Genomic DNA, 24,113 nt, shown 5'->3' with positions numbered 1-24,113 from the left:
GCGTATAAAAGTGAAAATATTAAAATATCCAGCAGCCTCGACTTTGTAAACAAATGTGCTGTCAAAAATAAAACATTTAGTCCGACCCGAACTCATCGTCTTTATTAGAAAAGGATCAAAACCAATCAGACTCAGCTTTGTGTATATGTATCTCTCTCTATATATACTGTAAGTGTTTGTGTGTATATAATGTGTGTCTATGGCTGATGTACTTGTGTGAGTGAGTGTGTGTGTGTGTGTGTGTGGATGTGGGGTGTGCGAGTGTGATTTGTGAGTGTGTCTGTGTGTTAATTGGAGGGCTGTTGTCTTGAAAGATCATCCATTTGTCTCCATCTGGCCCTCTGGCTGCAGATACCTCCCTGCTACATCACACACTCACACACACACACACACACACATACACACACACACACACACACACACACATACACACACACACACTCACACACACACACACATACACACACACACACACACACACACACACACACACACACACACACACACACACACACACACAATCACACACAATCACATTCACTCACAACTGAACAGTACATCCACTCGGCACTGATGTTTCCGCGGCGTGCCAAGGTCCTCACCCACTGCGCTTGAAACATTTTTTTCCCCAAGACAACAAGACTGACAACATCTTATCAAAGCTGCCACTCAAACGCATTTTCAAATCTACATCTTCAATCCAACGTGCCACGGTCTGATCTCCGGGTTCTGTGGTCTGCAGGATAAAAGCCTGTAATATCGGCGGTGAGGTGGGGGTGGGAGGGGGCGCAGCCTCGCCTCTCGTTTATTTAGAGATGGAAAGGTGACGCTCAGACTCGCCATTAAAAACACAACACAATTGCCTCCGTCTTTCATCCAGCGTGAGCCGTTAAGTTTGAGCCTAACTTGAAGTATCTGCCATAACTGTGAGAGATGAGTCCTGCGTTTGAGCCTGAGTGACGAGGGCTTTCCTGCAAACACTCAGGGCAAAGTAAAGCGCGCGTGTGTGTGTGTGTGTGTCTTGTCTAATTTGAACAATGTTTATTCATAGGATGAGACTGTTTGGCTAGAATGTGGGTCGTGTTCACGAAACAACATGGCAAACAGTCCTGAAAGTGATGCAATATTAATGTCAATATGCCCGACTCATTTTCATCTCACTGTCGCATATTTGGTGGGACTTCTTAAAGGGCCGGTACCCTCAAAAAGTGATGATGGGATTACAACACAAGTGCAGATTTAAAAAAAAAAAAGTTTACCATGCATTAGAGATGAACTACATCGCACAAGTGCATCAAAGTCTTTTTGAAAATGAATCTCGAAGCACAACTTCTAACGGGGGAACTCTGACTTTGGTTTTTTCATTACTCTCAGCGCACTCAGACACAGTTCCAAGAACAATCCTCAGACGACGACGGACACAAACAGACATACAGCTGAAAGACAGAGGTAGGCAGATGGAAACATAACCATTATGTACATACAAATAGGTGAAAAACATACATATAAAACGATGTCGACGTCTGTTTCTGGTGATGGTAAAGGAGAAAACAACTGTGCACGGATGCAGAGCGAAAATAGTGCTGGAATAAAGATTGAATGAATAATGGAATAGACTACTTTATATACATACAGCAGCCAATGATGTGGGCTACAGTATATGCATGTATATCTCTTGATTTATATCTGACGGTGATGGAAGGTAGGCATGTGACATGTATTTTAAACAGTACAGACTTTATAATTTGTAGGTGCAGTGGATGTTTTAGTGTTACTGGGTTATTACACTGGGCTTGATTTGTGGCATCACGTGACTGACTGAACTTCTCGTCAGAGCGACGGCAGGTGGAAAGACACGTGTCCTCATGTCTGGTTGTTTTGGTGTACAGTCGTTCTGCATTGCCAACAGGTGGGGGGGGGGGGGGGGGGGGGGGGGACGGGATGCTGGAACAAGCTGTATCAAGGGAGCAAAGACCACTTTAACACAGTTCAGGTGATGCAACCTGAACTGTTGTAGAAGATCCTCTGCAGCTCCGGTCCGTCTGAGAAAGTCTCAGCTTGGATATAAAAACTACAAATTTCTAATTGAACAGGGGAGTGGAGGATGAGAGACGTGGGTTGAACAAAAATCCTGTTGACTCCAGCAGCTTGACCCAGGAAACGTCGGGACATCTCAGCCTCTGCCACTTCTCAATTTTGACCTTTTTTTTTGTTTTTTTAGATGAGCGCCGACATTATGGAAGTGCAACACTGAATACGCCTCCGAAGACTCTCAGAACAGCGAATAATCATATTCCACTCATTTCATCTGACATTTTAACTCTATTGCAACCAAACAAAACCAAATAATTGTACTAATGGATGCATTTCGGCAGGTGTTCTCTCACTAAACAGCACAAATGAAACGCAGACATGATTAAAATTGCTAGTAATATGCTTTGAATCTGTTGCAGAATCAGCTTCATAAATATCAAGGCTTGCAGGATAACAAATAACAGTGACAATGAAAAAAGAAACCATAGTTTTTATACATTAATCATGTTTAGTTTTGAACTTTTCTCTAATCTTTGCTGCTTATTGTGGAGTATTATTGGCAGTGAGGGATCATGTCCTTTTAACTGCTCTACTGACTGTTACAGAGGCGCCTGCACAGAGGGATGAGGATCATAGTCCTGCAGACAAATTAGGTCGTAGCAGAGAGATGAGATCTTAAATGCAAATATGCAGAGGTTAATTTGTGCAATGTTCAGTTCTTCACACAAGAGTCAGTGACTGCAGAGTAAAAAAAAAAAGAAAAAGGAGTTAAACTTTTGCACACAAACATATGCAAGGAGCAGAGCAAGAAAGTGACCAAGCGACTGCTTTTGTTTTCATTAATGGAGCTTCATCTGACTGGGCGGATGAGCGAGCACGCTTCGCCGTATAATCCGAGTTCACACGGAGAACAAAATTCACCGTTTAAAAGCAGCTGGCATTAAACACGACTTGGCAATCTGGTCGGTATCCGGCCTGCGTGGGAGCACGCTGAGGCACAACAACACATACACAATGGAGTTCAACCCATATGGTTTCTGAATATTTTCAGACCAAAGTCACCAGCAGCAGATACACACTATTTGTAAAGTTGAACTATTTTTATCAGATTGTCATTATCAACTAATCTGATGATTCTTTTCTCGATAAATCGATTAGTATTATTAGTATAGAAGTGAAACATTGTCAGTGTTTCGTTAAGACTTTTATTCTCGTTAGTGAGAGAAAAAAACTTGTGAAACAACAATGGATGCTTCATAATATCAAGCTCAACATCGAATTCCCCAGCCCGAGTAATGTAATTATTATAAGTCAAAAGTTGGCAAAGTAAGCAGACTGGTACAAATGTAAAAGCTTTTTTAAAATTAAATTATGGTTGTTTCCGACACCCCTCGATCCACGTCTCTTTTTTCTTTCACAAAAGAAGAAAATGAAAGTGAAGTGGGAGGGTACGCCTGTGTAATTAACCCACAAAGTACACTGAAGACATCAAAAACCCTCTTTACTTCTTCCTTTATCTCTCTATTTTTTCCTCCTCCACCCCTGTCTGTATCTCTCTATCTTCCTCTCTTGCCGTCTCTCTGAAGTCCAGTTGCCATATCAGACGGGCTAATTAAAGCAGCACATAATGAGAGAGCAGGAGAGGGGGAGGAGGAGGAGGAGGAGGAGGAGGAGCAAAGGGGAGGGTAAGAGGGAGAGACGGAGAAGAAAGGAGTCATGATTCGGGAATGTCACATTCCTATCAAAGGAACTTGCTCTTCAGACACGCAGCTCATTTCCTCTTCCACTGAGCCTCGCTGTAACGCCGGATTTTTCTTCCTCTTTTGTATTTGATTTTTTCGCGATTAAATAATTCAAACCAACAGAATTATTAAATGCACACATTTGGTAACGTTCTGATAACGAGAAGCAGATGCAGCCTGTGGGGTGTTAATTAAGACTAGTTTTAAAGTTAAAGAAAATGTATCGCGCAGCCTAAGTACCTCCCTGGAGGAGGCAGGTCGACGGTTGAAACGCAACCAGTCCAGTCATTTTAAATTAGCTGTGAGAGAAAGGTGCCTGGCGGGCGGACACCTATGTGCGTTTTGCTGCGATATATTTGAGAGTCATTTTTAAATAGTAGGTGTGACTGGAATGGGGCATAATGCCCGTCTGGGATCGACCTGGAAATGAGCTGCATGTCAACGGCAGGTGTTAAATAAAAAAGGGAGCCATGTTGAAAAGAATCAGATCTGGTTCTTTGGACAGTTGAAAAGATCAGACGTGATCAATCGGCCTCCGGACACATACATACATGTAAAAGCATCTCTATTTCTGTTTCCCTTTTGTAGTCATTTTGCATTTCTTTGTGGCCATTTGGCATCCCTTTGTAGTTTTTTTCTTTGTGGCCATGTTCACATCCCCTTTGTAGTCGTTTTGTATTTGTTTTGTGTCTCGTTGTAGTTGGTCATTTACATTTTGGATTACTTTTTTACTTTCTTTTTTTCCATTTCATATTTCTTTCCAGTCCCTCTGCATATCTTTGTGTCCATTTTGCATGTCTTTTGTAGTTGTTTTTGCATCTGTCATCTCTATTTTACATTTCTTTGTGGCCATTTTGCTCGTTTTTGTGTCCATTTTGCATCCCTTTGTAGTTGTTTTGCATCTTTCTGTATTCATTTTGTGTCTCTTTATTTCCATTTCATATTTCTTTGCAGTCCCTCTGCATATCTTTGTGTCCATGTTGCATCCCTTTGTAGTCATTTTGCATCCTTTTATATTTGTTTTGTGTCTCTTTGTTTATTTCCATTTTGGATTTCTTTGGAGCCCTTCATTTCTGAGTCCATTTTGTTTCTTTTTGTGTCCATTTTGCATCTCTTTTTGTAGTTGTTTTGCATCTTTCTGTATTCATTTTGTCTCTTTGTAGTTGTTTTGCATCTCTTAGCTCTTGGCTGTCATAGTTGCTTTTCCATATCTTTGTGACTGCTGCAAGCTTTTTTCATCCCTTTGTTATCGATTTGCATCTCTTTGTGGCCGTTTTGCATCTCTTTGTGGCCGTTTTGCATCTCTTTGTGGTTGTTTTACATCACTTTGTATTTGCTTTGCGTCACTTTGCGGTTGTTTTGTGTCTCTTTTCATTTCTCATTTCGGTGACATCGGTGGCGGGCCTGCTCAGTAATCCATCCATGGTTGTGAACCACAAAGAGGTGCTTTGCGGTCTCGGTTCAAGTGAAGAAAAAAATACATAGTCTCTGAGTGATTTTTGACTCGGCCTTGTCTCAGCGTAGCTGATGATGAAATGACTTGAAAGATGCGAGATAGACAAAGAAAGACAGAGATATGGGGAGGCGAAGAGAGGAGACAGAAGGAGAACGAGACAAAGATTGGAGACACATACGGACGCGGAGACAATAAGGAGGATGTTATTCCTGCATCATTACTTCAACACCCATTCTCCCTCTACTGTCTCATCTTCTCGTTTTTATTATTCGCGCTCCCTCTCATCTTTTCTTTCTATTATTCATCCTCTCTCTTCTTGTCTCTATCATTAGTTTTTATCTCTCCGTCTCTCTCGCTTTCTGTTGTTCAGACACTCAGACAAATGAGCCATGAAATATTCGCCATCAAGAAACGGAGAGAGTTTCTGTGTGTGTGTGTGTGTGTGTGTGTGTGTGGGTGGCAGGCTGTGTACATGCGTGTGCGTGTGTGTGTGTGTGTGTGTGTGCTGATTTTGCAGTCTGTCAGGTTTACTAGCCGCTCTGGAAGGTAGCCCACCTGTGTTTGATCAGACTTTTGTAATCCAAAAAATTATTTGGCAGACAAAAAAAAAATCAAATTGGCTGCTAAAAAATTGTGAAATCTCTGGCTGCTGCACAGCTGACCAGCCGAGGAGAAAGGATGTTTCATGGAGATCTCATCCAGAAATCTCACTGGCAAATTCAACAAATTAAAGCCCTGAAAAATAGGCAGCACTGTTTGTTACAATCTGATGGTAAAGACTGAGAATATATATGTATATATATACATATATATTCTGGATTCCCTGTTCATTTAGGGGGTCGGGTCAAAGAAAGCAGCTTATGCCGGGATCAGACTTCACAATATCAGTCTGATAATGTCCCGAAGCAGCAGACGCAGGTCGTCTAACGAGCGTTAGTGTTGGGCGTGACAATCGCTCGATTCGTCCAGTGTCGTGTTTCAAAATGAAAGGAAATTTGATGATTTCGTTGCCTTCTCTCACCGAGTTTGACAACGGTGAAGTTTTTCCCACCGACTGCGTTCGTATTGTGAGAGAACGCGAGCTGAGATCGGTCAGTTCCGACACGTAGTCTCTCAGCCGGGCCACGGCAGGAATTTATGGCTCTGATCACCCGATCTGACTCGCTGACAAACCCAAGGTCTCTTGTGTAGTCTGATCCTGACATTTATTAGTGAACACTGTCACCTCAAGGTATTGGGTTCAAACATGAAGCCTAGTTTTTTTGTTTTTTTAGTTTACATGTTCTTCTCAACAACCAGGGCGCCCGGAGTTCAGGTCAGGTGAAACGGAAACTCTAAATTGCCCATTAAGTATAAATGTGTTTGTCAGAACAAAGAACGGGTAGTGAAGATGACCTGACCTGGAAAAGAAGCACAGTTAAACTGGCTGCTGCATACAAATATGTCATCACAGTTAGGGCTGTATCTCGTATTGTTTCACTTTGTATGGGGGGTGCAGTCATCTTGGGTAAAACGGGGCTAACTTTGATTGAAGAGTGAAAGTTTGTTACATGTTTAGATTTTGCCAAATTGTTATTTCGACTGTATTTAACTGATCATATCTTAATTATTACTTGGGACCTGTTTCACATTCACTTCTCATCCAAATCCAACTCAGTTTTAACCTCTTTTGACCTGCAAATCATCGAGTTAATGCTAACTGTCGAGTGATGGCTGCTACACACTGTGACCTGCTGGTGTCGTAGCAATTACCTGGTTCCTGTCAGAGGTTAATCAAAGTTCAAAATGACATAATATCCCATTAAGATAATTAGGTCAACGTGTTCTAATTAACCAGGCGCTGAAGGGACAAAACGCCGGCCTGAACCGGAGGACGGCACACGCAAGAAAAAACTGCCTGAAAACTCTTGACTCATCGAGGAGAAAAAATTGATTTAGCAAAACCACCTTTAGCAAAAGCATCGCTGGCTGTTTATCCTCAGTCTTGGGATGTGCCAGCCTGTTGGCAAAGAGTCCGACTTTTTAAACTTAAAATTCATCATCTGCATTATATAAGCTGTTCTCTGGATGTGCTATTGTCAAAGAGAGTAAGGACCATCAGTTTTAATTTGTTTGCAGCACAGCCCCGTTCCAAATGTTACTCATCCTCGCCCTCTTTATACAACACAACTTGTAAAATATGCATAAAATTCTGCATTAGGAATATTAAGCCAGAGGCTCTGCCATATGTTTGATCTCTGGCGTCTTTAGGCTCCAGCCCACATTCACACACAGCAGCTTCCCTTGTGTTTGAGGCTCCACGTCCAGTGTGGGTCTGAGGACGTTCTGGTCCTCTAAATGTGCTTTAAAGTCACGAGCCAGCGCTCCTCACCGAGAGGAGGAAAACACAGATCTCTTCTCGACCTCTATCATGCCTTGTTGCATGTATTACTGTGCTCTGTCTCTGCACCTTTGATTCTGGACTTCAGCTCGCTGTGGGACAAATTATGCTCGATCAAAACACCTTTCCAGATGCCATGAAAACTGTAAGACCGGTATCATTTTCACCCACCAGCTTGAGCAAGTTTGTTATCATGTCATTGTGTTAATTATATGGATGTCATGTCTGAGCTGGTAGCACGGAGCCTGTAGTTGATAGCCACTTTAGCATCCCTATAAACCTGAGATCCTGCCCCACGGTGCATTCGAGTACCAGTATGTTTTATATTAGAGAACCAGATGCTGCATTCATGCTATGTTAGTACAATGACAGTTGTTTTCAAGATGGTTCCTGGTTCTAATTTATTAAATCAGTCGTATGAGCATTAGTATTTGGGGGTTTTGTTGGTGTTTTTGCATCATTTTGGCAGAGATTTGTTCAACAGGGAGATCTGGTAGCCATCGGAAATTCCCTAAATCCACTAGTTGTTTTTAACAATGAGGCTGACGTGAATGTTCTTCCTGTTTGGCTGCCAGTATTGGGGGTCTGTAAAATATTTCCTTGGCTGTATCCTAAATCTTTCACTTCTAGCTGCAGAGAGCACACTGTTCCAGCTGCTCATCAAATATACAAACACAATAATAACTGCATTTACAACAACACACAATAATTAAACAATGGCTCCTTTTTTAATCCGAATGGGAATGAACTGACTCACATTTAGCTTTAATACGTTATGACTATGCTAGGCTAAACTAGCCACATCGCAGCAGTTAGAATCATGGGAAATGATATATTCTTACGAAAGACATCTAAGATTGAAAATACTGAGATTCATTGTTTCAACAACATCTCAAGAACTACATTTTCAGCTCACAGAAACAGTTCACATCTTCCCGTCTGCCTCTGAGGAACCTTTCAAGCCCCCTGCTGTCACACTCACACACTTCTTAAGTGCTGGTGTCAGCAACAGAATCCAACAACAAACAAACAAAAAAAAAAAAAAAAAAAAAGAAAAAGAAAAGATGGAGTCCAGAGAAAAGCTCAGCGCAGCGCAGTGGGCAGCTGGAGCACAGACACATCCAGTCAGCTCCGGGCTGCTCAGCCTTTATATTCCCAGCTAGAGCTGCAGCTGCTGGGCCAAAGCAGCAGCAGCCTGAGCCTCCGCCTCTCTTTGTTGCAGTCCCTCAGTGCACCGCTCTAAACCAACGCCTTTGACTCTGACAACATGTTAAAAAAAAAAAGTGAAGTAATCCAAGGGGTCCCCTGCGCATACAAACTGGGAAGTTGTTTTGGCTAACTGAAACGCAGCAGCTCCACCAGCTGAGTGAGCAGGAGCGCGCTCCCCAGAGGCAAAGACCTGAAAAGCAGGCAAATTATCTCATGTAGCTCCTCCGCCATCAGCTGACATCAGAGGATGGTGGAAGTAAATAAGCTGACTTACCTACAGCGATAAACAGAACCTTATTACCACAATAGACTAATAGATAAAAAATAAGGTCGTAAATCTGCAAACATTCATTTTCTTTTGCTGAGTGTTTACACGCATATCTAAATTTGCTCTTTATTATTCACGGCTTGTTGTAATAAAGAGCAAAGGCCTGTGTTGTCAGCGGTAATTATAATATTCAACTATCACTGGAATCTTAACATATTTTTGGTTGTTATTCATGGAGAAATAATGCATGTTGTATCTCTAATGAACCATATTCATGAAATAATGAATCTGAAATTCTTTTTGGCTGTTTGGTCATTAAGGTAACTGTGGATACAAACACAAGAAAGCTCTGTTTGTGATGTTATTGTATTGTTTGTGTTATTCTGAAATATCAGTATTAGTGGTGTCAGAGGGGAAAAAAATCTGATGCACTGTTTCTCCAAATTAGTATTTTGTTGTTGTTGTAGTTGTTGTTAAAGTACAAATAGTTTCTTTAAATTAATAATCCTTGCACACTGTCTCTTTTGGTCCCTCACATTTAGCAGTTCACATCTTGAATGTGAATTTATTTCAATTTTTTCTTTGTGTGATTACATTTGATTCATTTCACACTTAATGCAATGCAAATCCCATTTTCCAACCATATTTTAAAATGCATTAACACTGAATTAAACATTTTCTTATGCATTAATTGTCATCTAACTTTCTTTGCTTGTAGATTCTTTGCCTCTCTCTGCTTACATCACACATATATCCATGCGAGTCTGTACGTCCAGCTCAGAGGAGGAGGGTCATTCTGCTCTTGACCTTCCTTCAATTTCTGGTAAATGAACAAGAGACATTTGCTCGACTAACAGACCATTGCGAAGTACTCATCAGCTCAACCCACACAGAGAAAATTAAGGAAAAGAAACTTTTTCTCTGTCTTCAAACAGAATATATTTTTTTCTTCCGCTGCAGCCAAACAGCTGCTGCAGGTTACAGGTTGGAGTCAGTGAGAGTTTCTAAAGTGGTTTGTTTCTGTGTCTATGTCTGGATGTCTTCACAACAAATTAATAAACTCTTATTTCCCTCTAGAAGACCAGAACAGGCCACTAATAACATAACATAACATAATATAATATAATATAATATAATATAATATAATATAACATAATATAATATAATATAATATAATATAATATAATATAATATATATAATATAATATAATAGTTTCTCTCTGCACTGAATGGTTTATTTGCTAAAATGTAAGAAGGTTCTGTTGAAGGTCGACCACTTGTTTTCTTTTCCTTTCAATTAGAAAAATGCACTTAATCTGATTGTATGAAGACGTTGGCCACTGAGCGCAGACACACATATACGTATACACGCGCACGTTTGCACACACAAACACACACTCATTTCATTTCACTTCATTTACCATTTAATTTAAACCTTTATTGTCCCAGAAGGATTATTTTCGATTCACTTCTAGACAGGATTTATGATCAAATAACACACGATAGCACAACACAGTAAAACACATATAAAATATACAACAGCATATAGAGTAAAGAGACACAAAATGAATAAATATTGCTCCATATAGTGCTATAAAAACTTGGTTATTGGTGGAAAATATGACGTTCTTGTGCTGATAAAAAGCTTTGTCTGTATATTAAACATTTAAACTGCGGTGAGGATAAAGTAATCCCAGTTTTAGTTGGACGAGAGGTTTGTTTTCACTGGAAGTCCCAAAAATAATGAGAATAATACAATATGTTCAACAGTTAAAAACGCTGTGATAAAAACCTATACAGCAGAGTTAAATGACAGGATTATAGTCATATTAAAGTTGGATAAAAACAGCGTCAGTGTTGACGTTGCTGCTTCTCAGTAAGCCTTTCTTCTTCTTTTTTTAAAGTTATATTTAAATGAATAAGGGAATAGCGACTCTCTAATTGACTGTGCTGCTGAATTCCACTGATGTGATGCTCTGAAGGAAAAGACGGAGCCTGGCGCGATGCAGTTTTTCTGCGTGGGATTGTGCAGCTCCCCCCCCACCCCCCCCCCACCCCCCCCCCCCCCAGCTGCACCTCTAGTGGCTCTGTTTGCAGTAGATTTGAAGATGATGAAGCCAGACAGAGGAGGAGGAGCTAAACCGTGCATAATCTTATGAACTAGGCAGACATTTTTGTATTTGATGAGGTTTTCCCGGCTAAGCAGATTATGCTTCTTGGCAACGAAGAAGACGGAGTGGCTTCTTGTCTAAAGTTTTAAGTGCTGGAGTGTGTAATGACTCCAGTGTGTGTTAGACCAACTCACCAGACCACAGGTGATGTGTGTGTGTGTGTGTGGGGGGGGGGGGGGGCACCGAGTTGAGCTGACAGGAAGTTTCTGGTAAAGCTAAAAGTTTTTCAGACTGAACGTTGTAACTCTGAGATGCGACCCAGAGGATTCGCATCGCTCTCCGAGGGGCAGTCAGGAGCGCCGTCAGTTTTCCTCGCCATATGCTTCTCAAAGGTTGAGTCAGGTTTTCCTGCTGAACACCAGTAACTTTCCTGGCTTCTTTTCCCCGAGCCGTCTGATCTGCTTTCTCTTGCTAAATGCTGTTGAGCCAAGCTGCAATTCAAGATACGACAAAACTCTCACGAAGCAACATTTAAAGCGTGCGCTCGCTTGAAGAGCCTTCCTACAGATTACATGTGTTTTTCTCAGTTTGCAACCGACAAGACATTTGTCTACCAATTCCAATTTTCTTGCATTTTATGAAAGCGGGCTTCAGGAGGAGGTGGTGACCTTGTCCTTAGTTTTCAAAGCAACACCGTGGTGAATGTGCCACACCACGGGGGCACAAAGTCCTCAACATAAAGGCAGTATCCATTTTCTCTCTTCTGGAAAAGATTAAAAATGACCTAACTTGACCCCCAAACTTGATAAAAACGTCTATCTACATACTGGCTGCGGTTAGTCATTAGTGTTAAGAAAGTACAAGCTTGGAGAAAGAACATAACCCTGAGGGAGACAGAGAAAAAGAGATCTCAGTAAGAAAGTCATTTACAGGAGCTGCTCAGCGAGCATGGGGAAGAAAAAGCTGCAGAGGAGCTTCACTTCACAGGTTTTCACACTTCAGACTTATCAAGCCAGTTATAAGACATCGAAAATCAAATTAGTTACAGCCGACAGCTTTGTTTCAGCAAAAGAAATACATTTCAAGATATTGAGTTGGGCCAGACATCTTAAAATGTAGATTATTTGATGCTGTTTTTTTGTGTTTTTTTTTCTCCTTTTATCATATATTTTTTTTCTTCAGTCACAACTAAAGACATAAAGCAGCAGAGTCAAAATGAAACGCCCCCAGCTCTGCTAATTGGATGTTAACGGTGAACAAAACATTAACACCTGCCTGAGAAGCCCTGAGCAGGCTGTAGGCGCTGTTTGGGTTTACTGGCCGAACACGGACCGTAGCAGCTGTTTCCAGAACCACGGAGACGCAAAATCAACAAGGCTGGTGAGGAGAGTCGAGCATCCAGCAGCCGGATGTTTTTCTCAGTTTCGGTAGCGACCGACGTGGAGTGAAACACAACGTATATGGGATGCTGCTATGTGTCTCATGGATGTGTTAATAGGTCAGTTCTTGCCATTTAATATGGTTTTGATTATTTGTTTTGTTCGGGTGGTTTCTGATTTCTGCCACTGTGGTCGGGCAAGGATAACAAGGAGTTAAAGTAATAATATGTCAGTATCAGCTGTGCAGCAGGTGGTGGACAGCTCTTTTCTTAGGGCATCTTTAGACTGCGTGACAACAATGACAAGTGTAAATGAAGTGCATGTCACTCTTTGCGAAATGGGTCTAATAAAATCCTGGTTCTAGATCTGTGTCCGACTAATTTGAGGCATGTCAGATTTCTGCAGTGACTGCGTGGTGAACTGCAGCCCTGAGGTTATTAGAGCAGAGGACAAATATCGTAGCTGACCTCATGATGTCACGTTTCTAAATAAATTACAGCTGAAACTAATGATTATTTTCATAGTTAACTGATCTGTGAGTTTTTCCTGCAGTTTCAGTTCATATAGCTGTGAAAACTGCCAATCACAAGTTCCCGGCGGGAATCTTCAGACGTCAGGCTTGTTTCGTCCCACCAACAGTTAAAAACCCAGAAACTTTCTATTTACAATGTAAAAGTGATAAAAGCAACAAATCTGGTGAAAAGGAACCCAGTGGGTGTTGACATGTTTACTTTCCACTTTTCTGTTGAGTCATTTTCTTATTATGACTCCACTTATTATCTCAAAACTGAAATAAATTCTAAATAAAAACTTCACAGTCATGTTTTATATCACATAACTGTGGTTTAAATAAGTGTTTGCAAGGTTTATGAGATGGACAGACACATCATCATCAAAATATATTCATAGTTGAGTTTTGAGACACGGATCGCGTCCAGCTGAGACGCCTCTCAGCAGATGTTTTCCAGACTGAAATCTTGTGGTAAAAACTGAGCTTGCAAGATGCTGTCTGGATTTGGGAGGTTTGTTTTTGTGCCTCACAGCTGTGCATCTGAGAGTTTGTCCTGCGGGTTTTGAAAAATCCATTCACACTATGGGTCAGGCAATTTCCACAAAAAAAAACTCTCCCTCAACTAACGTTAAAAAATAAAAGGAATGAGATTTAAACACGGCAGCAGGACAATACGTCTGTTTTGCTGTGACGCGCTGCACGGAAACCTTCCTAAATCGTAATGCGTTTTAATTTGAGTTTGCTGAACAGCAATTTCCAAGCTATCCAGCAAGCCATGTTTAATGGACATCAAAACCCATCTTCAGTGGGCTAATGCAACCCAACGACATCTTTAACGACATAATGCAAACCAATGCTGTCTTTGATTAAATAATGCAAATGTAATGTTTCGTTCTGTAATAGAATAATGTAACATAAATTCGTTACTTAATGGGATTATGGTAGCAGCAGTAATCACTTGTCTGATGAGCTAATGCTGACTGAAGGAAGAGATCCCTGCGGTAATGGCCAGAGATGGTGGCTGCTCTGGGACTGTGAGGGCTAAAACAAGGTTGTCTGTGTTTCCCCTCTGCTTCTGTCACTGTCTTTCTGTTTGTCTCCATCTGTCCTCTGTCACATTTTCTGTCTGGCTCGCTCCCTGTTTGTCTTTCCGTCTCGGCCCCCCCCCCCCCCCCCCAACCCTCGCTCTGCCTCCTAATAGCTGCAGAGTTCGGGGAAGCTTCTCCGCTGCAATTTTTAGAGACAAAAAGTTGGAAATTTCCAACTTATGCAAACTGTGACTCACACACACACACACACACACACACACACACACACACACAGACAAAGAGACACACACACAGAGACAAAGAGACACACACACAGAGTGCCCAGACCTCCAGTGAAGGTCGTGTCACAGATTGAATGTTCCCTACTTTTAAAGATAAATCAATCTTCCATTAATGGAGATGGTGTATGTATGTGTGTGTGTGTGTGTGTGTGTGTGTGTGTGTCTCTTTGTCTGTGTGCGTAGAAGCCTAAAACTAAAATCCTGCATTTCTACATCTGTGAATGAGTGTGTGGGCTTACAACAAACTGCTGTATCAAAAAGCCATGTGTGTGTGTGTGTGTGTGTGTGTGTGTGTGTGTGTATTCATATGTGTATGAGTGCGTTCACTCAGACACTCAGATTGCTGATCAATAGTTGTGATTGAAGGGCCCATTAGCCATCGGAAGCAATAGAGACAGCATCGCTCCACATGACAAACTCTATGACCACACACACACACACAAACACACGTGCACACGCACACGTGCACACACACATATACATTCCTACCTTACCAACAGGGGACTGACGAACTACACGGATCCAAAACTGCTTTTGTAATTTTCCGCAGGATTGTTTTTGGTACTAAAAACAGAATGTGAGACAGACTGGTGGCTTACAATCACAAACAAACACGCCACGCTACTGAAGGCACTGGGAGCTTTTCAGTTTTCATTTTGGGTGTTGAACCCGCATCCTCACACATTCCTCGAATACACAGAGGTGCTCAGTCAGAAACAGCTGAGCGCCGTTTCTTCATGTCCTTATACGTCTTTCTTCCGAGTGTTGGGCTTCAAATTTCACCCAGGACTGAACTCAATCACAAACATTTGGGTCTTGGGTTGTCGGCCTAATAAGGATCAAAGCCACATCCTCAAAACTTCCAAGCAACTCCTCTAACACCCTGAGCTAGTTTTAAAAAGACACTCTGTTTTTCAAATATCCAGTGCAACACCTGGGGATTGAACCCAAAACGTGAATGATCCTATAACACCCTGACCCACATGACCTTCACTCCTTGAAGCATTTGACTCTTTGCTGTGAACATTAGTCTGGAATAAGCCTCCGACTCCTTTGGAAGTCGGACATCAAAATTCAATCAGTCACCTGAGGATTGAACCCAACGCTCAAAGTTTCAAAAGAGTCCTCTAACACCAAATACTTAAGAGTCTAACTTTGGATCCTCAAAACTTCCAAGCAGTACTCGAACTCGCTGAGCTATTTAGTTAAGTACTGTTTAACCCTTTCCTTTGGGTGCTGTCCAAAGGCAGGTCATGGTGGCCAAGGGGGAAAGACACTGGAGTAACAAGACCATTCAGAAGTTTTGGGTTTCATCCAGAGGAAGGACTGATAGGCTGTGAGAAATATGGTGATTGTTGGTGGTGAGATAGCTCAGGCTCAGTTAGAGGACTGGTTGGCAGCTTTAGGGTGCATTGAAACTCCAAGTCCAATAGCCAAAGGAAAGAGTAAAAAGAATTGAATCATCCCTTTAAAATGAGGTAAAGCTATTACTCTGGAGTTGTGAGGTCTTAGGTTTAATCTGTGGTGAATTTTGAATTCCAGCAACTTAAGTAAACATTCAAGGGCGGTCAAGGCCAGAGAGATAAAAAAGAAGAGGGTTATGTGGAGGAAAACAACGAGCGGCGAACATTTTGGTGTGACATGGGAGAGTTTAAAGAGAAAAATGTGTGTGTGTACACAATACACACACACACATACACACAAACATGCTCACAAAGTATAATTTTACTACATGACACTGCAGTGGCCCTCCCCTCTGTCTCTGTACTGTGGGCCTGAAGTTTGTCTCATCACGGTCCAATGAACAGGGGAGTGGAAGCGTGGATCTTTTTTCCTGTTACATGCATCAACACACTGTATTCCTATGTGAGCAGACTGAGGGTATGAATACATTTTAAACTTGATTGAAATCCAGTGGTTGTGGAAAAACGGGTCAGGGGAGTTTTTGGTTGTATGGAAAAATTTAAATGAAAAGAAAATCATCTTCTTCCGTCTATTTTATTTCTTACTTTATCCTCATTGTTTTTCTTTCAATTCGATTTAAAGAATACTCCTACTCCCCTGTTTTCTTCATTTTAACAGAGAGTGAAGCTCTTTGTTTAAGGAGTTCCTGCAGTTTGTTAGAGCGCTGCCCTGTAGTCTTGCGCCCGCGTATAGAGCTGCAAGACATTCACACTGTGAGAGAGGGTGTAAATGAGTTGTGAACGTCCCAGCTCCAGCCTGCAGAGGCAGCGCTGAGTTCCAGCTTCAGCACTGGTGAAGTGAAAATAAATTCAAAATAGAGCTTCAGAAATAATTACAGCCTGATTTACAGCATGACCAACAGTGGACCTTTAAAATGTCCCCTGTTGGATCATCGGCCCACAGTTGGTGGTAGGACGTGTGTACACACACACACACACACACACACACACACACACACACACACACACACACACACACTGTATGACAGGCTACAAATTAAAAGTTGAGTATGATGAATATACATCCCCATAAACACATTTTATGACCTATACTGGCTTTGACTGTAATTCACCTCTCCCACCTACACACTGGGATTTTTTATTTTATTTTTTACACACACACATTTTGTTTTCAGTTCGTTTTTAAGACAAAGTTGTGATTTATAATTAAGCAAACAAGATCTGAAAGTCATAAGTCCCTTTTTTTTTCTCTTGACCTAAAGGATTATGAGCCGTGTTCCTGCATGAACGCTTATTTATGTAATTGATGCTGATTAGATCCAGTTAAATGTTGGATTTTTAATTGATGATAGAGAAAACATTCAAATCTTCCTGGTCCATAGCTTGTTGAGCTCCTCCTTCACTGTGTACAGCAGTGATCGGTATCTCTTCGAAGCAGAAATAAACAAACAACTTTTCACCGCAAACAAGAAGTGAGATTTTAATATCGAGACCTTCTTTCTCTTTCTCCTTTTCTTCCTTCCTTCCATCCGTCCGTCCATCCAGGAGGAAGGGGACTCCAGTCTCTACTGCGAGCTGTGCGACAAACAGTACGTGAGACACCAACAGTACGACAACCACATCAACTCCTACGACCACCACCACAAGCAGGTGAGTCACACCACCTTAACAAGGCACCCGGGGGTCTGGTTTATCCTGCCACACTACACCCTTAAACCCCGCCCGACCAAGGTCACGGATTTATTTCATCCCGGGGGCCGCAACAAGGGCTGGCTCCACTCCGGTTTCTCTTACACAACACTGCACAACACATCACAACACATCACAACACAACACACTGCGGTCGACAGACACACACATCTTTCCTCCTGAGCATTAGCACTGGGAACTGTAACACTTCTGGTGATGGATTTTGATACGTCAACACTCAACACACAAGAAAAACTGAGCGTTGCATTTTGACAACATATTTGTTTGTATTTTTACTTAAGTTTTGAAACTCGGAGGCGTCCCTTCCCTCTCTCCTGGGGGACACGGGAGAGATGAAGGGGAGCTGTGCAGGAAGGAAACACGAAGAAGATCTAGTGTGTGAGGTGAAAGGACAGGTGCAGGCAGGTAAAGACAGGACATCAGCAGTTTCTGTCGCCAGTGTCCCTTTAAAATGAGCAGAAATGCTTCTCGGAAATGTTTGGATTTTTCATGATTTTCACTTTAATGAGTGGTCAGATGTTCGGTTTGCTGGATTTGCCAGAAACAGACAGTCATGTCTTTTTATTTTATCCATCGATTGATTTTCCAGATAATGCAACATATAAATGATATGATATGAAATGTTTGTAATTATAGAGACTTTTATACATCCCAGTTTTTACTTGAGAAATAAAAAAAAAACTGAAAAACAAGAAATAATCAATGCTTAATCAAGTTTTGCTCGTTTCAGCTGAATCAAAGCTGAAATCTAATTGATTTATTGTTTGTATTGGAACTGGCTGAAGACGTCTGATTGGATCAATATGAACATTGACTGTTATAGAAACACCTCAGGCCTTTTTCTAGGCTCAAACCTTTAAATTCAGTTAAATCCTACTCAAGTAAATCTATAAAACTAGTCAGAAAAAAATAATAATATTATAGTTCTATCAATACAGCGAAACAATAATGATGCCAGTCATCCAGAGCATCAGGTTAAAATCAATAGAACAAACTGCACTGATCACATAATGAAACAAAGGTTATCAATAATACTCCTGCATTTAGAAAAGAAAAAGGAAAATCAAGGGACTTGTTACAACTCCAATTCTTTCTTCTTCTCTTGTCATTTTCCTCTTTTCAGTGTAATTTTAAGAGTTTGTTCCTCCACACTTTGATGCGGAGGAGGACCACTCTGAGAAGTCGCAGCTTTTCTGGGTGCTTACAAAATTACAGGTGCTGCTGGGAGGAACGTACTTGCTGCAATTATAATTTTGTTCACTTGCAAGCGATGAAAGAGGCCTAATATTTTTCACAGTTAGCTGTGTGTCGGACTTATTAGGTTTACCTGGGGATGCGAAGCATTTAGGGCATATTGTTCGAGACTGCCACACGTCCAGGAAATGGATTTTCTAGCAGGAATATTCTCCAGCCTGCACGCACACACACACACACACACACACACACACACACACACACACACACACACACACACACACACACACGGTCAGTCACGGTCTCATCTTCTATTGGAAATGAAGAGGTTTGCAGAGAGGCTACGTCACCGCTGCCGCTGTGACAGAGTCAGACCGAGAGAATCCACCGTTCACAGCTTATCCTGAAGTTACGCTGCTTACAGGAGCTTTATGTTTTATATATGAACGTATCATTTGTACAGCCAGATGAGATCTGTAAGTAGGAGGAAGGTGACACATCATCTGTCGTGTATTTCAGTATCTACAAGGATCTGAAAGGAAGCGACAACTAGGACGTTAAAGTATTTCCAATCCACGTCAGATGAGTGATCTGCAAAATGTCAATCAAAGCTGGATTCATAAAGCAAAGTTAACTTATAAACTTATATGATTAGATCATTCATTTACATTTGAGCAATTATTTCCCCATGTTAATAATCTTTTAATTTTAGCTCTGGGCTCTATAAATGAACTCTCGTGATGTTAAATAATGATGAGTGACACTGCGATGATGTTTACAGCCACATGTGAGAAATTAATGGCTCAGGCGCTATAAATAAATAAATGACGCAGGCAACTGTTGCTATGCAAACAGATGTTTATGGGTGTTTATAGAAAAACTGTAGGAGTGGAAAATGAGGCTAATGAAGTTCCACAATGAACTCCAGGAGCCAAATGCATCAGGGGCCCGTAGACCAGACTCTCTGCCGGACGTATCAACGACAGAAACTCTCTGGAAAACGAGCGACGAGTCCTTTAATACCGAGCATCTGTGTATCTTCCAGTATTCACAGTTCATTATTTATTTGTTTATCAGTTCCTACATGAAACAGCTGCACACAGCGAGCAGCGCGCACACGCAACAGTAAGTCTATATTAAAATTAGCAAAGCAATTTAATTTGCCACGTAGGAGGGAGGGCCTTTCAAGTGTTTGTGCCCGAGGGCCCATTGTCTCATAATCAGTCTATGAACTGGATGATATTTTACATTTGAAATATGCAGTATCTCAACAAACAAAATTATACACTGAAGCAGTTCCCAACTGACACAATGTACTATCTAATATTCAGGGGAATATATTTATATTTCTGCATTCGTTAATAACTGCAGCTACAGTGGATAGTCCTGCTTACATGGACCTTTGCCTGCAAATCAACCTACTGAATAAACATCTTTTTATCTCTGTCAACCTTATAATTAATATTATTTTACTGCTCCAACAGATAAGGGAAACTGTAGACTAAAAACTGCTAAAAACCACCAGACTTCTCGGTATGAACATGAACAGCCAGGCTTGGAAACTAACCCTCCTCGACTGGCCGGGGTCGGACACCTGACTGAGCTGGATTCCTCTTTCTGAAGACCAGAATAAAAACAGAGAGACCGCACAACAGGCGAGAGCTGTGGGCCGCTGCAGCGAAGGCCTGACAGAGCGTCTCCAGGGAAGATACGAAGCATCTGCTCGTGTCTGTGGGTCAAAGACTTCAGGCAGCAACTGACTGCAAAAGATTTTCAGCTAAATATTAAATATGATGATTTTGTTTGACTTTGCAATTATCTGACCACTTGCCTCTGAACCTCTAAACTGAGTGTTATATCTATATATCTCCCACACAGTTCTTTCTATATTAACGTAAACGGACTGAAATTAAAGCTGAGACTTGGAACTTTTAATATCCATTAATTTCAAACCGAACGTGCTGAAGCTCAGAGCCTTTCATAATACTGTAAACAAATTATCTCGCAAATATCAACTTATCTTTAACCACTTAAACTGTGAACTGTGAAAAAATAACATCCAATTATTGCTTCGACTGTCTTGAAGCACTGATTCGACTCTACGGTTATTTTTAAAGAAACACTTTGTGCTGTTGTTGCACTGGATTGCAGTCTATTGTGAGGTTTCCTGTCATTTTGTCCACCCCTTCACACTGTATGTACACCGTCTAAGAAATGCTGAGGCTACAGTGCAAGCTTTAAAAGCACACACAGACACACACACACACACACACACACACACACACACAACACACACACACACACACACACACACACTGCATCTGTCTTCCTTCCCTGCCTCTTTGTCCCTCTGTGTTTTATCTGTCTGTCTATTTTGGTCTGTTTATCTATTTGTCGGTTTCTCTGCCCGCCTCACTGTCTGTCGGTTGTCATCTGTCTGTCTGTGATATGAGCCCACCGGTATATTATTGTTATTATTATTTGTGACACACACACACACGCAAACAAACACACACACACACACACACACACACACGCAGTATCAGTATCTCCGGCTTGCAGACAGCTTGCAGACAGAGCTCAGTAAGTGAATTAAGCTGGTCTGGCCTGTACTAAAGCCGACACAGGCTGACTTAGTAAGCACACATACTGTAAACACACACACACACACACACACACACACTTTATGCTTACACACAGAGCAGATAAAGAATTGCAGAGCAGAAAGATAAACTCCCACACACACACAGAAACTAAACACTGCATCATCAACTTATTCAGATACACGTTGTAGCCTCTTGACCTCTTATTTCTCCTTGTTAAGACACTACTACCAGCGCTACTACTAACAACTCTGCTTGTCCTGCAGCGACTCAAGGAGCTGAAACAGAGGGAATTTTACAGAGCGCTGGCCTGCAGGAGGCAGAGGAGACGCAGGGAGGAGAGGAGGGAGGAGAGGGTGCTGAGGAGGCTCCATCAGCATGAGGAGCGGAGGACAGGAGAGTGGTGAGTGACGACCGTTATCGCTCTAACTCAATGTTGCAGCCGTCATACCTGTGCTGGAAAATCCCAGCTCAGCGGTGTTATCTCATGCCACTAGATATAAAAGTCATGGTTTAAGAAGCTACTCCTCTAATTGATTATCAGCTTAGATTGTAGAAAAGAGAACAAAATGTATTTTACTCCTAATTAAAATGACTCAAAACGGGCGAGGCCAGATAACAATAATCCTCTTCCTGTGAGCAGCTCAGGATTTCAGGAGACATACGTTATCACTCAAAGAAACCCAGTATTTAAAAGCTTCAATGATCAATATCTTATATATCAACAATGGATTAAATAACTGAGCATAAAGCGAAAGTGACACGGAGAATCATCAGTCTGCCTCGGCTCCGCAGCATCTTTTAACTCAGAGCTCATCGCATCTCAACTTCAGAAACGCACTGCAAGTAGCACGGATGACAACGGGCGTGTTCCCAGGGGACAGTAAAAAAAAAAGTTGTGACTTTTAAATCATGCGTTGAGCCCTCAGGGCCACCGTACATCATCATGACGGGCCGGTGAACACGGTGGAACAGTCAGCTGCTCAGCAGCTGGTGGAGACCAACAACAGAGGGTGAATGATGGACTTACATTCACGTGAGTCTGATTTTCACCAGAAACATGAGTCCAAATTCCTGCAAATATCTGCTGGGTTTGTAAACAGGCTTAGGTTATATAGATGTTGATAAGTAACTTCCAAACAACAACAACAACAACAAAAAGCCTTTTTGAAGAGGTCAAAACTACAGTGATGCTTGTAGCATAAAGAATTTATTGTGAAATCACTGCATTCCAGCTCGTGACCTTAATCAGGGTCATCCTCACAATAAAGTTGTATTTTTTATTTATATATATATATATATATATATATATACACACAAGTGTTGCTGTAGCTTTTGACCTCTTCAGATTTATTGCTTCCTCCGTGCTGATGGAAAGTAGGTGAGGCTGAGGCAGAACATTTTGACTCGTCATGATGTTAACGTTGCTGAAAACTGCTGCACATCTGTCTGTGTGTTCACGTGCCGGTGGGAAGCTCCGACAATTGGGACTTTCAAGTGGGCTGCCAAACAGAGTTGCGTTCAATTGCAAAAACAACCTGTATGACAAATGATAAACACATAGTGCTCCGGCAGAGGTTTGTTTTGCTGCTTATTGTTGCTAAAAAAACATTTTATTTTTAGGAGAGTTCATCTGGCGAGCTGCCAAACAGGATTTGGTTTCTCCAGATGTCTGCGATGGCACTTGAATTCACAATCTGAGCTCAGGGCTGCGAGTCACAACCTGACGATGCCCACGCAGAGAGAGAGTATAGGTCTCCGCCAGAAAATAGTCCCTGAAGACACAATCAAACATCTTCGACTTCTAAATCCATGCATGAAAGTTAGACTTTTAATGTGGGTTCACTTTCGGAGTGTGGGCCTACGCATATTTAAAAACACTTGATGTGCTGACTGACATGTTTGTGTCACAGTGTTGTAAATGAGTAAAAAAATAAAATAAAACGGAAGAAAAGGGAGATCACTCATCGGCTCCCTGGTTACAACGAGCGTTGGCACAGCAACCAATAAAGTGCGTCTCGCTGTGCTTAATGGGGATTATCAGCACGGCTGTGAAGTGTCTCTGACCAATCACGTTGTGCGGCTTGACCCGCCCGGCTGTAGAGAGAGTTGTGTGTCAGTATCGGCTGTCACTGCCATTTTCTGATTTGCAACAATGCAGTCTGGCTCCCGGCACAAAGGGAGGGTGAGGAGAAGCATGGCCAAATTGATTTTCAGCTGGATTTCAGCTCTGCTCTCCTCTCGCCCCCCCCTCACCGCTCGTCTCCTCGTCTCCTCTTCCGTCCTCATTTGTTTCCTTTTGTTCCTTCCTCTCTTGTCCTCTTCTCCACTTGTCTCACTTCCTCCTCACCTCCTTCCTATTTGTTTCCTTTCATCCTCTCTGTAACTCTTCTCTACTTGTCCTCTTTCCTTTTTGTTCTTTTCTCCTCCTTTCATTTCCTTTCTTTTCACCCCCTCCCTCCCCTTCCCTCCTTATTTCCTTCCTCTCATCCTCTCCACTTTTTGTCCTCTCCTCTCCCTTTTGTTTCCTTTCGTCCTCAATTCCTTTCCTTTTGTCCTGTCATCATCTCTTCTCCCCTCATCTCCTCATTCACTCCTTTCCTTTCACTCTTTCCTCCTCTATTCTTTTCTCCTTTCTTCTTCTTCTTTTCCCTCTCCTCCTCCTTTTGCTTTCATCATCCTTCCGTCCTCACTTCTCTTCTCCTCTCTCCTTTTCATCATTTCATCCTGTCATCTCTCCATGTTTCCTCTCCTCTCCGCAG

At 41.8% G+C, this 24,113-nt stretch overlaps 1 protein-coding gene across 1 annotated transcript in view; it reads left to right on the top strand.

Moving 5' to 3' along the window:
- LOC130181060 (uncharacterized) overlaps positions 1–24,113 on the top strand; it is a 59,925-nt gene that overhangs the window by 24,465 nt on the left and 11,347 nt on the right. The window contains exons 2-3 of the mRNA XM_056394807.1: positions 17,390–17,494; positions 21,618–21,754. Coding sequence (XP_056250782.1) covers positions 17,390–17,494; positions 21,618–21,754 — 242 coding nt within the window. The remainder of the gene's footprint in view (positions 1–17,389; positions 17,495–21,617; positions 21,755–24,113) is intronic.

This window comes from Seriola aureovittata, chromosome 14, assembly GCF_021018895.1.
Source record: "Seriola aureovittata isolate HTS-2021-v1 ecotype China chromosome 14, ASM2101889v1, whole genome shotgun sequence".
Taxonomy (NCBI): domain Eukaryota; kingdom Metazoa; phylum Chordata; class Actinopteri; order Carangiformes; family Carangidae; genus Seriola; species Seriola aureovittata.
The sequence above is the reverse complement of the archived record's forward strand: the minus strand, read 5'-3'. Positions and strand labels throughout refer to the sequence as shown.